This window comes from Microcaecilia unicolor, chromosome 1 (assembly GCF_901765095.1).
Source record: "Microcaecilia unicolor chromosome 1, aMicUni1.1, whole genome shotgun sequence".
Lineage (NCBI taxonomy): Eukaryota > Metazoa > Chordata > Amphibia > Gymnophiona > Siphonopidae > Microcaecilia > Microcaecilia unicolor.
This window is the reverse complement of record NC_044031.1, coordinates 133,582,222-133,595,950: the sequence shown is the minus strand read 5'-3', so window position 1 is coordinate 133,595,950 and position 13,729 is coordinate 133,582,222. Positions and strand designations below refer to the sequence as shown.

General features: G+C 42.0%; 1 protein-coding gene across 2 annotated transcripts in view; it reads left to right on the top strand.

Annotated features, from left to right (window-relative positions):
* Positions 1-13,729, top strand: part of CALCR (calcitonin receptor) — a 414,614-nt gene that overhangs the window by 64,445 nt on the left and 336,440 nt on the right. For both annotated transcript variants that reach the window (XM_030200551.1, XM_030200543.1), the window contains exon 2: positions 10,655-10,742. In XM_030200551.1, coding sequence (XP_030056411.1) covers positions 10,704-10,742 — 39 coding nt within the window. In that variant the 5' untranslated portion in view covers positions 10,655-10,703. The remainder of the gene's footprint in view (positions 1-10,654; positions 10,743-13,729) is intronic.

The window sequence follows — 13,729 nt, the reverse complement described above, 5'->3', positions numbered from 1 at the left end:
TTACCATTAAGATGAGTTATTTTTCCACACGTCATGCTATTTTAGCACATGGTCTTATTGAATAAAATGGGACCCTGTGCTAAAATAACATGACTTGTGATAAAATAACCTGTCCTAGCAATAGCCCACATTGATAATTTTCCCCCCTAAATGACTTGCCCACCAAAAGCAATTCCTCTGTGGCTGTCCCCATAGTCTGTATTGTAATGGTGCTGAAATAAATGCTAATGAATGAGGATTTGGCTCATTCTGCCCCATTCAGTTCTTTTAAATGTATCTGGACCAAAAACACTCTTATTCATTTCATTTTACTATTCATTCAAAGATGAATGGATGAGCATTCCTATAATCAAGGTTTATAGTGAAATCTTGAAGACATTTTATTTATTGGACTTTATTAACCACTTTTATAAAGAGATTTCACCAAGGCAGTGTACAGCAGATCTCCATTACTTCTTTCCATTTCCATATTTTCTTTTGAAGACTTAGTTTATTGGCTTAACTTCCAGCATGAACTAATAAGATAAGGGGTTAATTTACTAACTGGTAGTGTGAGTTAATGCCATTAATTCACATTACTTACCAGTAATTTAAAGTAATCTCCCTGACACTTACCTGGGATATTAATGGTATTGTGTCAGGGCAGGGACAATCTCTCTTCACTCCCAGGTTCATTGCACCAAAGTGAAGGTAGTTTGTAACCCCTGGACAGGGATACCAGGAGCTGGAGTTTTGAAATCAGGAATGACTGAGGAAAGGGGAGGTGTATCCTGTACTAGAATACCAGGAATTAGAATCCTGGAAGCAGATGGCTTGAGGATCAATAGCAGTTCAAATGTTTTTCACATTGCACAGAAGTGTGCTGTTTTCATCCAACAGGGAAGTAATCCAGAATAAGGTTTGTCCTTTGAGGAGCAAGCAAATGAATTCATAAGGAATCGCTCTAATGCAGAGCTGCTGTTACCCAGTTCCAGTAGAGAGACTTTTTGGCCAATCCTTGTTCTGAACTTACATCCCAAAGCAGAGCGGAATTTATAGTCCCTGATTCTACCTAAGGAAATACATGCTGCAGGTGCCATAATGCAAAATGATTGAGTTGTCAGAAAGCCAGGACTGGGCAACTTGATAACTTAGCAGATCTGCTACGTAGCTGTGGACAATATAATATGATTGTTGTATTATACCACCTTGAAAGCAATACATTAAAAAAACAGGACACACACACAAATAAAATGACACCTTTTGATGTCTTTTTTCTCCTGTTTATTACTATTGGCACTCAAATTTACCTGAGTCCTTTTATCGGGGTTTTTTTTATTTTTTTTAAATTTAGGTAACCGAGTCAATATAGCAGTACCTTTACTTGGGCTAGTTCATTCAGTCACAGAATCCCTAGCCAGGATGTAGGCAGCTATTAGACTAGGATTCCTAAGGCTTGTACAGTAGACAAGAACAAGATGAGTTAGTATTGCTCAAGGTAAATCTTAATGGCACTGTACCTCCAAGAAGTGTATTCAAAGTAACAATCCTAGAGATACATCAGAAATACTGAAGCCTGCTGGGTCAATCAGGAACTAAGATTACCAGAAGCACAAGACACAGATAGGAATAGGCTAGCTAGTACCAACTTTCCAAGAGATAGAACACTTCCTCCTGGAAAACAGGTGCCCTCTAACCTAAGGATCATTGGTTCAAAGCAGGTTTATGGCTGGTAGCTGTTATCAACTTTGGAAAATACTGTCAGTTCTGCAAAAAAAAAAAAAACAGCTATGTGAAATGACTTGTCCTTCGAATACAGATGCCAAACACACGTGCCACATAAAGGTAGGAACTAAGGAGGTAATTCTCTAAGTTGGCATCTAGACATATGTGCCACATACACATCAAAGGCACCAATAATTGGTAGTTACATGTGAATGTGCACTAGGTGCTGTTCTATAAAGTAGCACCTAAGTGCTACAGTATGTAAATGTGGGGGAGGGGACCTGTATGTGAGTGGAGCAAGGGTGGGTCATGGGCATGTCTTCAAGTGATGCACATAACATAGAATACTATCAGTTATGTGCATCATTTGGTATATGTAGGGGCACCCATTTACACCTGCCATCAAATGGCATAAATGGTCACACCTAAACTGAGGCACACCCATGTTGACTTATGTTAATATTCTATAACAGCATCTTGGTGCACAGATGCACTATAGAATTGGTGGCCAACGCATGATATCAGTATGCCTAAATGGAGGTGCCAAGCTTGTGAAGGAATATGAACTGGTTGATAGGCAATGCAAAATATTACAATCTTATGTAATAGTCCTCAATCAGCTGTAGAGGTTTGAAGGTATTTGTAATGACAAACAAATGATATGAAGTATATGAGGTTAGTTGGATTGATGTAATGTAGTATGTTTTATGTCTGTTTTAATTGATAGTGTGGATGTTAGGTATGTATGCTGCCTAGAACGTTTTACGATACAGTGGCATAGAAATTTTTAAGTAAATAAAAATAAATAAATTATAGGATCTTCTCCTATGTTTTCAGCACTTATCTTTATTCGTGTGTGTATGGGAACAGTTTTAGAAATGTGCACTAGAGCATGTAAAATGCTGTTCTACATATTCAAATCACAGAGTATTAATAGAACTAAAAAATGAACTTGCGGAGCTACTGTTAGAAATATGCAATCTGTCCCTAAAATCGAGTGTAATACCGGAAGACTGGAGGGTAGCCAATGTTACTCCGATTTTTAAGAAAGGTTCCAGAGGAGATCCGGGAAATTATAGACCGGTGAGTCTGACGTCGGTGCCGGGCAAGATGGTGGAGGCTATTATTAAGAATAAAATTGCAGAGCATATACAAAAACATGGACTGATGAGACAAAGTCAGCACGGATTTAGTGAAGGGAAGTCTTGCCTCACCAATCTAATGCATTTTTTTGAGGGGGTAAGCAAACATGTGGACAATGGGGAGCCGGTTGATATTGTATATCTGGATTTTCAGAAGGCGTTTGACAAAGTGCCGCACGAAAGACTCCTGAAGAAATTGCAGAGTCATGGAATCGGAGGTAGGGTATTATTATGGATTAAGAACTGGTTGAAAGATAGGAAGCAGAGAGTAGGATTGCGTGGCCAGTATTCTCAGTGGAGGAGGGTAGTTAGTGGGGTCCCGCAGGGGTCTGTGCTGGGTCCGTTGCTTTTTAATGTATTTATAAATGACCTAGAGATGGGAATAACTAGTGAGGTAATTAAATTCGCCGATGACACAAAATTATTCAGGGTCGTCAAGTCGCAGGAGGAATGTGAACGATTACAGGAGGACCTTGCGAGACTGGGAGAATGGGCGTGCAAGTGGCAGATGAAGTTCAATGTTGACAAGTGCAAAGTGATGCATGTGGGTAAGAGGAACCCGAATTATAGCTACGTCTTGCAAGGTTCCACGTTAGGAGTTACGGATCAAGAAAGGGATCTGGGTGTCGTCGATGATACGCTGAAACCTTCTGCTCAGTGTGCTGCTGCGGCTAGGAAAGCGAATAGAATGTTGGGTGTTATTAAGAAGGGTATGGAGTCCAGGTGTGCGGATGTTATAATGCCGTTGTATCGCTCCATGGTGCGACCGCACCTGGAGTATTGTGTTCAGTACTGGTCTCCGTATCTCAAAAAAGATATAGTAGAATTGGAAAAGGTACAGCGAAGGGCGACGAAAATGATAGTGGGGATGGGACGACTTTCCTATGAAGAGAGGCTGAGAAGGCTAGGGCTTTTCAGCTTGGAGAAGAGACGGCTGAGGGGAGATATGATAGAAGTGTATAAAATAATGAGTGGAATGGATCGGGTGGATGTGAAGCGACTGTTCACGCTATCCAAAAATACTAGGACTAGAGGGCATGAGTTGAAGCTACAGTGTGGTAAATTTAAAACGAATCGGAGAAAATTTTTCTTCACCCAACGTGTAATTAGACTCTGGAATTCATTTCCGGAGAACGTGGTACGGGCGGTTAGCTTGACGGAGTTTAAAAAGGGGTTAGATAGATTCCTAAAGGACAAGTCCATAGACCGCTATTAAATGGACTGGAAAAATTCCTCATTTTTAGGTATAACTTGTCTGGAATGTTTTTACGTTTGGGGAGCGTGCCAGGTGCCCTTGACCTGGATTGGCCACTGTCGGTGACAGGATGCTGGGCTAGATGGACCTTTGGTCTTTCCCAGTATGGCACTACTTATGTACTTATGTACTCTATGTTCATCGGATGTTTGTATAAGATGTTAATGTTAAAAATTATACATTTTTATTTATTTCCTAAATACCACCTGAAAATTTGAAAGCTATTGAAGCAGTGTACATTCAGCTACAGTGGGTATTTTTCTGTCTCTGGAGGGCTAAGAATCTGTTTGTACCTAAGGTAGGAGAGTTAAGGGGGGTCTTTTACAAAGTCGCATTAGCGTTTTTGGCTTGCGGTAAAAATCAGCTGATGGTAAACGTTGCGATGCCCATAGGAATATAATGGGTGTCTCAGCATTTACTGCCAGCTGATTTTTTACCATGAGCTAAAAAAAACTAGCATGGCCTTGTAAAAGACCCCCTAAGTGTGTTGCCCAAGATCACAAGGAGCTGCAGTGCTATTTGAACCAGGTTCCCTCGGGTCTCAGCCTGCGGCACTGTTTGGACCATGTAATACCAGAATTAAAAGACTTTGAGTGATAACAGACCTATGTTTTATGGTAAACTTCCATTTCTACTAGTTATACAGTAAATGTATGGTTAAAGAACAGATTTGCATTTCTGTATACCTTTAGGGGCCTATCTGATAAATTTTAATGTACACATTAAATCTTTTTTTGTGTATGCTAAATATAGTGAGCAGTGAATAAAGACTGTATTTAGTTAGTTATTTATTTAAAAATACTTATAAACAATATTTCCTACCCTACAAAAGTGTCATCTGAAGAGATGTAAAGTCATTCACTACTCAGGAACCTTCATGCAATACCATAATGTATTCCTCTTTACCATGTATGCATGCACAGGATATATATATATCCCTCAGGGCTCTCCCCTTTCACCTACCCTATTTAATATTATGATGATGCCTTTAGCCACAGCACTTGCAAACCTGGACCTCAACCCTTTCATCTATGCGGATGATATTACAGTCTACATCCCTTTTCACTCCACAGTATCAGAAGTTGCCAACCTCATAGATGCCTGTTTCTCCACTTTAGAACATTGGGTCAGGGTGTTCTGCTTCAGGCTAAACAGGGAAAAAACTCATTGTCTCATCCTCTCATCCACGCACGCTCATGTATCTGACACAATGCTTCTAGTTCTGGGCTCTGCCCTCCCGATTGCCAACAGCCTGCGACTTTTAGGAGTGCATCTGGACTCACATCTCCAGCTGGTTGATCATGTACACTTGGTCTCCAAAAAAATGTTCCAGGCCATGTGGAGGCTTCGGCGCATCAGATACCTCCTTCCCAGAGACTTGTTTCGTACCCTTGTCCACTGGCTTGTCCTATCCCATCTGGATTATTGTAGTGGTATTTATGTGGGTTGCCAGGCCTCCTTATTGAAAACGTTCCAAACGGCTCAGAACACTGCGGCGAGGCTCATCCTTAGAGAAAGGCGTTTTGCACACGCCGAACCCCTGCGCTTTAAACTTCATTGGCTGCCTGTACAGGAGCGCATTGCTTTTAAGATCTGCTCCCTAACACATAAAATCATCTATGGGGCTGCCCCGGATTACATGCTCCCCTTGATCGACCTTCCGCCTAGAAATGCCAACCCTGCTGCTCGGTCCTATCTCCACCTCCATTTTCCGAATTGTAAGGGTGTCAAGTACAAGAAAATCTTCGCCTCGTCCTTCCGTTATTGGAGTCCCAAACACTGGAACACGTTACCTCGTCACCTTAAAGCTCAAGTGGACCATGCCCTTTTTAAGAAGTTGTTAAAGACATTCCTCTTTGCTAAGACTTACCCCTCAACTTACCATGTTGATTGATGCATCCCTTGTCCCTTACCCTGCCTAGTTCCTGCTGTTAGTTTCTCCCCTCCTACTTGCTTCTTTTATGCTTGCCTAAGCTTTTAAGTTTGTACTCTTATTTAATTCTCTGTAAGCCACATTGCGCCTGCATGAGTGGGAAAATGTGGGATATAAGTAACAAACAAATAAATATATATATATATATATATATATATATATATATATATATATATATATATATATATATATATACCATGATCTGTTTCGTATATACTATGTTCCATGTATATTCTATATATGTTACCATGTATGTATGCACCTTAATGCAATACCATTGTAATTCTGTTACCCAGAAATGGCAAACACCATTATGGCAAATGTAAGCCACATTGAGCCTGCAAATTGGTGGGAAAATGTGGGATACAAATGCTACAAATAAATAAAAAATAAATAAAAATAAAACAAAAATTATGTATTTATTTGTAACATTTATACTCCGCGCTTTCCCACTCATTAGCAGGTTCAATGCGGCTTACAAATCCTACAGGTTAAACAAAGTAGCATAGAATAGATGCAGCTGTGATACAGTAAGTAAGGAGAAGGTCGTTTAAATAGTAATGCAGATAAACAAAGTAATATAAAATGCATGTAGATGTAATATAATAAAATTGAAGTGATCGTAAGATGTGGATAGGTGAGATGGGCAAGGAAGGAGGATGATAGAGGTAGGGAATGGGAGATGGGTGTGTAATGGGGTTAGCGTATTATTTATAATGGGAGAGTGAGAGGGAGGGAAGAAGAGGGATGCACTAGAATGTATAGGGAGGTGCAGGAAGAGGAGTGTACTAGAAGAATAATATGGGGACATATTCCAGATATAGTCTTCATAGTCTAATCCAGGTAGTACAGATGGACTCGCAGATTAGATCAAGTCTTGTAGGCTTGCTTGAAGAGGTAAGTTTTTAGCAGCTTCCGAAAAGGTAGATGGTCATTGACTAAACAGACGGATCTTGGTAAGTCATTCCAGAGTTGGCTGCCCAAAACTGATAAGTTGGATGCATAATATGTTTTGTACTAAAGTCCTTTGCAATTAGGGAGATGAAGATTGAGATAAGTTCGAGAAGATTTTGAACCATTTCTTGTTGGAAGGTCAATCAAAATACAATCTAATATAATAATTCGCACCTCCAATGTTCTGAAACTGACTCCATGTCAGTGTGGCAGTGAAGCCGTGTAGTGTTCGTAGGGTTTGCAATCGCCCCGTCCTTGAGGGAACTCTGTATAGTTGCCAGGGAAAGAAACGCGACATCACAAGGAGAAGGAACCAACCACAGGCAATCGCTCTCAGTTTCCGCAAACAGGAAATGAGGGTGGGACCAGAGGAACAGCTGAAACCACAGCCTGTCTGAAGCGGCGTTTGTACTTGCTGCACTTCAGTGTTGGCGGCCGAGCAGGAGGTAAAACCTTTTAAACAGCACACATCCTCCTTGCACTCGCAGGCCACAGACACAGAGGGAGGGAGGTGCTGGGCGGCGAAAATCAGAGAAGGGGGCGTGGATAGAGGGCGGGGTCTTGAGACGAGAGAGGGGGGGAGGGGGTGGGGGTCCTGAGACGAGAGAGAGAGTGGGGGGGGGGTTCCTGAGATGAGAGAGAGGGGAGGGGGGAAGGGGGAGGGGGAAGGGAGGAGGGGGTCAGAGGAGGAAGGGGGTCAGGAGGGAGGGAGAAGAGGGGGTAGGGAGGGGAGGAAGAGGGGAGGAGGGAGGGAGGGAGGGAGAACTACTACTACTATTTAGCATTTCTATAGCGCTACAAGGCATAAGCAGCGCTGCACAAACATAGAAGAGGGGGTGGGGGAGGGAGGAGGGGGGAGAAGAGGAGGAGGATGAGGTGGGAACAGGAGGAGGAGGGGGCCCTGGAACATTGCTAGCGCCCATTTCCTTTCTTTCTAAATGGGCCTCTTTTACAAGTTTCACATAAAAGCCACACTAGAAAACATAAAACAGACACAACAGTATAAGAGCATAAAAACGTAAGAAAAACTGTGTTGAATCAGGCCAAGGTCCGTCAAGCTCTGCATCTTGTTTCTGACAGTGGCACAGCACAAAATACTCAAGGTAGACATACATTTGCTTTGAGAACTGATAAAAAAAACCTGCAGGTAAAAGATAGGCACAGATTTTGCCCCATGAAGACATAGAGTTGTATTTAAGCCACGTAGGCACCTATGTGTGCCCAACACACATCAATTTTGAGTTACCACCTGACTACCACGTGGCCTTTGCAGTAATTTCATTTTTGATGTGTGTCCACTATGTGCACTGGAAAATATTTTTATTTTCTTGCGCGCAGGCAGTAATTGGGTGGTAATCAGCATTTTACTCACGTAGACCATTACCACCCAGTTACCGTGTGAGAGCTTATCGCTAGGTCAATGGCTGGCGGTAAGGTCTCAGACCCAAAATGGACACATGGTAATTTTCATTTTGCCGCATGTCCATTTGTGGCAAACATTTTAAAAAGGCATTTTTTACAGGTGCACTGAAAAATGATTCTGTGCACGCCCAAAACAAGCATCTATACTACCACAGGCCATTTTCAGTGCGCCTTAGTAAAAGGGCCCCTTAGACTTGATGTTCCATAGCTTATTATCCATTGCCTAGTAACCAATGGAACTTTATAACTCTAAATGCTTTGAAAAATGAGCCCCATAGAAACAAAGAAAAATGTAGGCAGATAAAGATCATATGGCCTATTCAGTCTGCCCATTCATGCCATTTACTCTCTCTATCACTCCCTTAGAGATTCTATGTACTTGTTCCAAGGTCTCTTGAATTCAGATGTTTCATCTCCACCACTTCCACCAGGAGCTCATTTCACGAATTCACCACCTTTTCCGTGAAGAAGTATTTCCTCAGGTTACTTCTCAGTCTATCCCCTTTCACCTTCATCCTATGTCCCCTCATTCCAGAGCCTCCTTTCAATTGAAAGAGACTCGCCTCCTGTGCATTTATGCTACACAGGTATTTAAATGCCTCTATCAGATCTCCCCTCTCCTGCCTTTGTTCCAGAGAAATCTTCTATCTCCATTCACTTTATGATGAAGACCACTGACCATTTTAGTAGCTGCTGTCTGGATCGATTCCATCCTGTTTATATCTTTTTTTAAGGTGCGGTCTCCAGAACTGTACAGAGTATTCTAAATGAGGTCTCACCAGAGTCTTACAAAAAGAGTGGAAGGCACCAAGACAAAGTGCAAAACAAACCAGAATATTCAGTTTATTTCTTCAAATTGATGGGAATATTTACTCTATAATCTTCGAATGCAGTATATGGGGTGCACTTGATCTTCGCTGTTGCCTTTTCTACTTGTTTGGCCACCTTAAGATCATCACATACAGTCACACCCAAGTCCTGTTCCTCTTTCATGCAAAAAAGTTCTTCACCCCCTAAACTGTACCATTCCCTTATCTTTTTGCATCCCAGATCCATGACCCTGCATTTTTTACCATTAAATCTAAAAGCTGCCAAATTCCAGATCATTCCTATAGCTTCACTAAGTCCTTTCTCATGTTATCCACACCATCAGGGGTGTATACCCCATTGCAGATTTTGGTATCATCTGCAAAGAGGCAAACCTTACCAGACAGTCCTTCAGCAATATCGCTTACAAAAAGTTAAAAAGAACTGTCCCAAGAACCAAACCTTGCAGTATGAGTTTATCTTGTTGGGCAGACTGGATGGACCATGCCGGTCTTTTTCTGCCGTCATCTACTATGTTATCGTGTACACCACTGGTAACATCCTTTTCTTCAGAATGAGCTCCATTTACCACTACCCTATGTCACCTTCTGCTCAACCAGTTCCTACCCCAATCAGTCACCTTAGGGCCCATACCAAGGGCACTCAGTTTATTTATTAGTCGTCTATGGGGAACCGTGTCAAATACCGCTTTTTGAGCAGCAGTTCACATGCTTGGAGATGGGTAGAGTTGCCAGGACTTGGCTGCGTTCACTTGTGCTAGGGGGAAAGGAATCTGGCTCCAGAAATTCTTTACATAGGTGGGAGAGGACTGAACCTTGAGGGTCAGGGATTGGGATTTTTTCACTTGTGCTCGAGGTGAAGGGGAAAGGCTGTTGGAGGGGTATGAAAACATAAAGGCTCTTGAATTGCATATGGTATAGAAGTCCTTTGCCTGTTTTCAGAAGGGAGACCTGGACTTGGGTTCACTTCAGATGATCTCTGTGGATATGGGAATAGAATGAGACCTTAGGCCATAGCATTTGCTATCATGGTGGTAGTGGAAGGGGATGAGCAAGGCAAGAAATATCTTGTGCAAACCCACCTTTTCAGTTTATTCTGGTTAGCATGGAGGATTTTTGCTGGCAACTAGCATCCACAGTAGTTTTTTGAATTACCATATCCATTAGTACCATTGCCAAGCTAGTGTGGCAAAAATGAAGTATGCATATTTAAAAAAAAAACAGTTAGTATGGTAAAGCAATACGTTTTACCATGTGAAAGTTAGTGTTGCTCATGTGCATGCTGAAAGTATAATTTGCTCATTTTTTATTACATAAGCTTCTTATATATAAAGGTTAGCAAAATATACAATATATATAAATACCCATTTCTTAGACATAGAAAAATAATCAGTGTGTTTGGTTTTCCTTCTAAAAGGGTCTGGATAGAGATATCAACTCTGAATGATCTGGAGGTGGATAAACCAATGAGACATTGTTGCACCTTACTAATCGTACTTCTAATCGTAAGTATGAGTGAATTGTTGAAGAGAGGCCATGCAAGCATTAAGATTGCTTTGACATTCTTTTTCTTATTCAGGAATTATTAACATTAACCAACAATAAATGTAAGTAATAATGTAGAAAAAGTAGCCACCTATTTCTGTTTTTTGTTTTTTTGTGTGTGTTTCTAAGGAAGAAATCTCACTATTACTTGCTGAGGTTGCTACTACAAAGGATAAGCTGTACAGTGGAGAACTTTAACTGTTCTGCTTTTTCCATACACAAAACATATCCAGTTGTACAGACACTGAAAATTCACCATGGAAGCATGAGATGCTGTGTCTCAATTGCTACTTTGATATCAATTATAAAACAGTATTTATTATGACAAAAAACAAAGTTCCGGTTCTTTTAGCATGATAATCTATAGTAATAATCAGGGTTGGTGTTAGACATTCAGGGGCCCAGGACAGAACCCATGGAGGGGGCCCAAAAGCTGGCCTTCAGCTTGTGCCTCCTTTAGCTTGAGGCAGGTTTGGGGCCTCCTATGATATGGGGACCCAGGGCAATTGCCATGTTTAAGACTGCAGAAGTGGATGACTGTTGTCCCTTCGTAGAAAAATCTAAACCCAAGACTAGTGCGACCAGCAAGGCACTTCAGATGACAGCAGGCAGACAGAAGTATTCTACAATGCCCGACACGGTACCATGTTTCAGCAAAGTGCCTGCCTCAGGGACATTGATATAAATGGGTGTAGATTCGAGAGTTTTGAGTACTTGCTGTTTTTAAAAAGAAGCTCAGTGCAAAGGAGGAACACAAAAATAGTGATGATCGCTGTAAACCAGGATACTCTTTTGCACTGAGCGTCTTTTTAAAGGCAGCAAGTGCTCAAAACTCTCGAGCCTACACACATTTATATCAAGGCCTCTGCGGCAGGTACTTTGCCAAAACACAGTGCCATATCGGCCATTATAGAATAAAGTTGTTTTTTCTATATTTCTTTCTTCCTGCTGTCATAGTGCCTTGCTGGTTGCATAACTCCTGGGTTTCAATTGCCATGTTTGCCACCCCCTAACGCTGGCCCTGGTAATAATAGGTGTAATACTTTTCTAAGGGTAATTACATTTGTTAAAAACTGAAACAATATTCTTACAATATTATAGTTACTATAGACCCACCCATGTCCCTACCATGGCCACACCCCTTTTTTGGGTACACATGTAAAATTTACATGTGGATCCATCCACTTAAATTTACATGCATAAATTTTAATTAATGGCAATTAGCACCAATAATTGATTGTAGCATTCAATTATAGGCACCAAATGGCTTGCCATTCAATTTAATTGCATACGCTCATAATTTTTATCACCATTAAAGCAAGCAATACTCTCCTAGGTGCAGTTATGCTGCGTTATATTTGCAGAGGAAAAGACTTCAGATGCTCCGCATTCGCTTCTGATTTTATCAATATGAATGCTTCGCTGCCCAGAATTCACAGCTTGAAAACAGATTTCTGAAATGTGAACTTCTGGCAAACTTCTTCATAAGTCAAAAAATCTCTGACTTTTGGTATTTAATTTTTTTAATTTTATCTTATTAAATATATATTCTGTTGTATTTATCCTTGATCAAACTCAAGATTCAAAGCGCAAGGTACTTATCTTGTTTCTAGCGTGAACTGCTGGCTACACTCTACAGCAAGACCCTGTTTCGCCAGTGCTTCATTGGGAGCATTACCCCCCATCTCTCCAAGTACCCTATGAAGAAGTACAACAGGATAACCTTAACAAAAGTAAAGGAGAAATGTGAATAGCTTTAAAAACTATTAATTACTCATACCTTGTGCTATGTCCAATCTGATTTCTAAGAGGACTGCTACAGACAAAATGGCGCTCCTCCGTCAAGCGCCTCCAATCATTGCCACGTCTATGACTTAAAGGGACCGGCTCTTCTAACCTGCTGACTGTTATTAACGCGGAAGAGTTACACTTTTTCTTACAGGAAGGCTTTCCATTCAATCTTGTTGTTCAGCCCGTTGGGAGTTAAGGTGTTTAATCTATTGATCCAACGCTGTTCAGTTTGAATCAATTTACGATCCCTATCCCCTCATATAGATGCAGGGATATGATCAATTATTAAACATTTGTAATCCCAAAATGCGTGTGGAGTTTCTGTACTGTGAGCAACCAAAGGTGCTTCCAGTTTCTGATATTTTATGTTGTGCTTAGGGACGTAGCCTGGGCCCACTCACTTTGGGCTTGGGCCCACCCAACAGCGGTGCATCGTAGAAAACACCGGCATTGGGATTGGGGAGCCGCTGCAGTCTAGAATCTTCCTCTATGACACATCGATCTTCAAAGGTGCGTGTAAAAATCGCCACTGCTGCTGCCAGCAGACCCTGAAGCTTTCCATCTGCTGCAACTTCCCATTTACAGCCCAGGAGGAACAGGGCCTAGGGAAAGCTTCTGGGTCAACCAGCAGCAGCAGTAGCAATTTTTACACACTGTTGGCGACCCTTTGAAAGGTGCTGCATGTGTGAGCATGGTTGCCAGGTGGAAAATTTTTTGCCCACCCAAACCAGCCTAAATCCAGCCCAAAACCCGCCCAAACTCAAACCCCGCCCCTGACACCCCGCCCCCGCGTCATCATCCCCGCCCCCGCCGTCATCAACCCCGCCCCCGCTGTCATCGGCCCTGCCTCCCCCGTCATCGGCCCCGCCCAGAACGTCACTAACCTCGCCCAAAACGTCACTAACCCCGTCCCCCGCGGCCGAAAAAACCGCCAAAAAAACCGCCCAAAAGGCAAAAAAGAAGCCCAAAAAACCGCAACCCGCCGCGGGCAAAAATTTCCCACGGCGGGTCGCGGAAAACCGCCCACCTGGCAACACTGTGTGTGAGGAAGGGGGAGTAGTAGGAGAAAGGGAAATTTTTGAAAGATGCTACATTCAGGGGGGGAGGGTAGGAGAGAGGGAAATCTTTGAAAGATGCTGCAGGGGGGGTAGGAGAG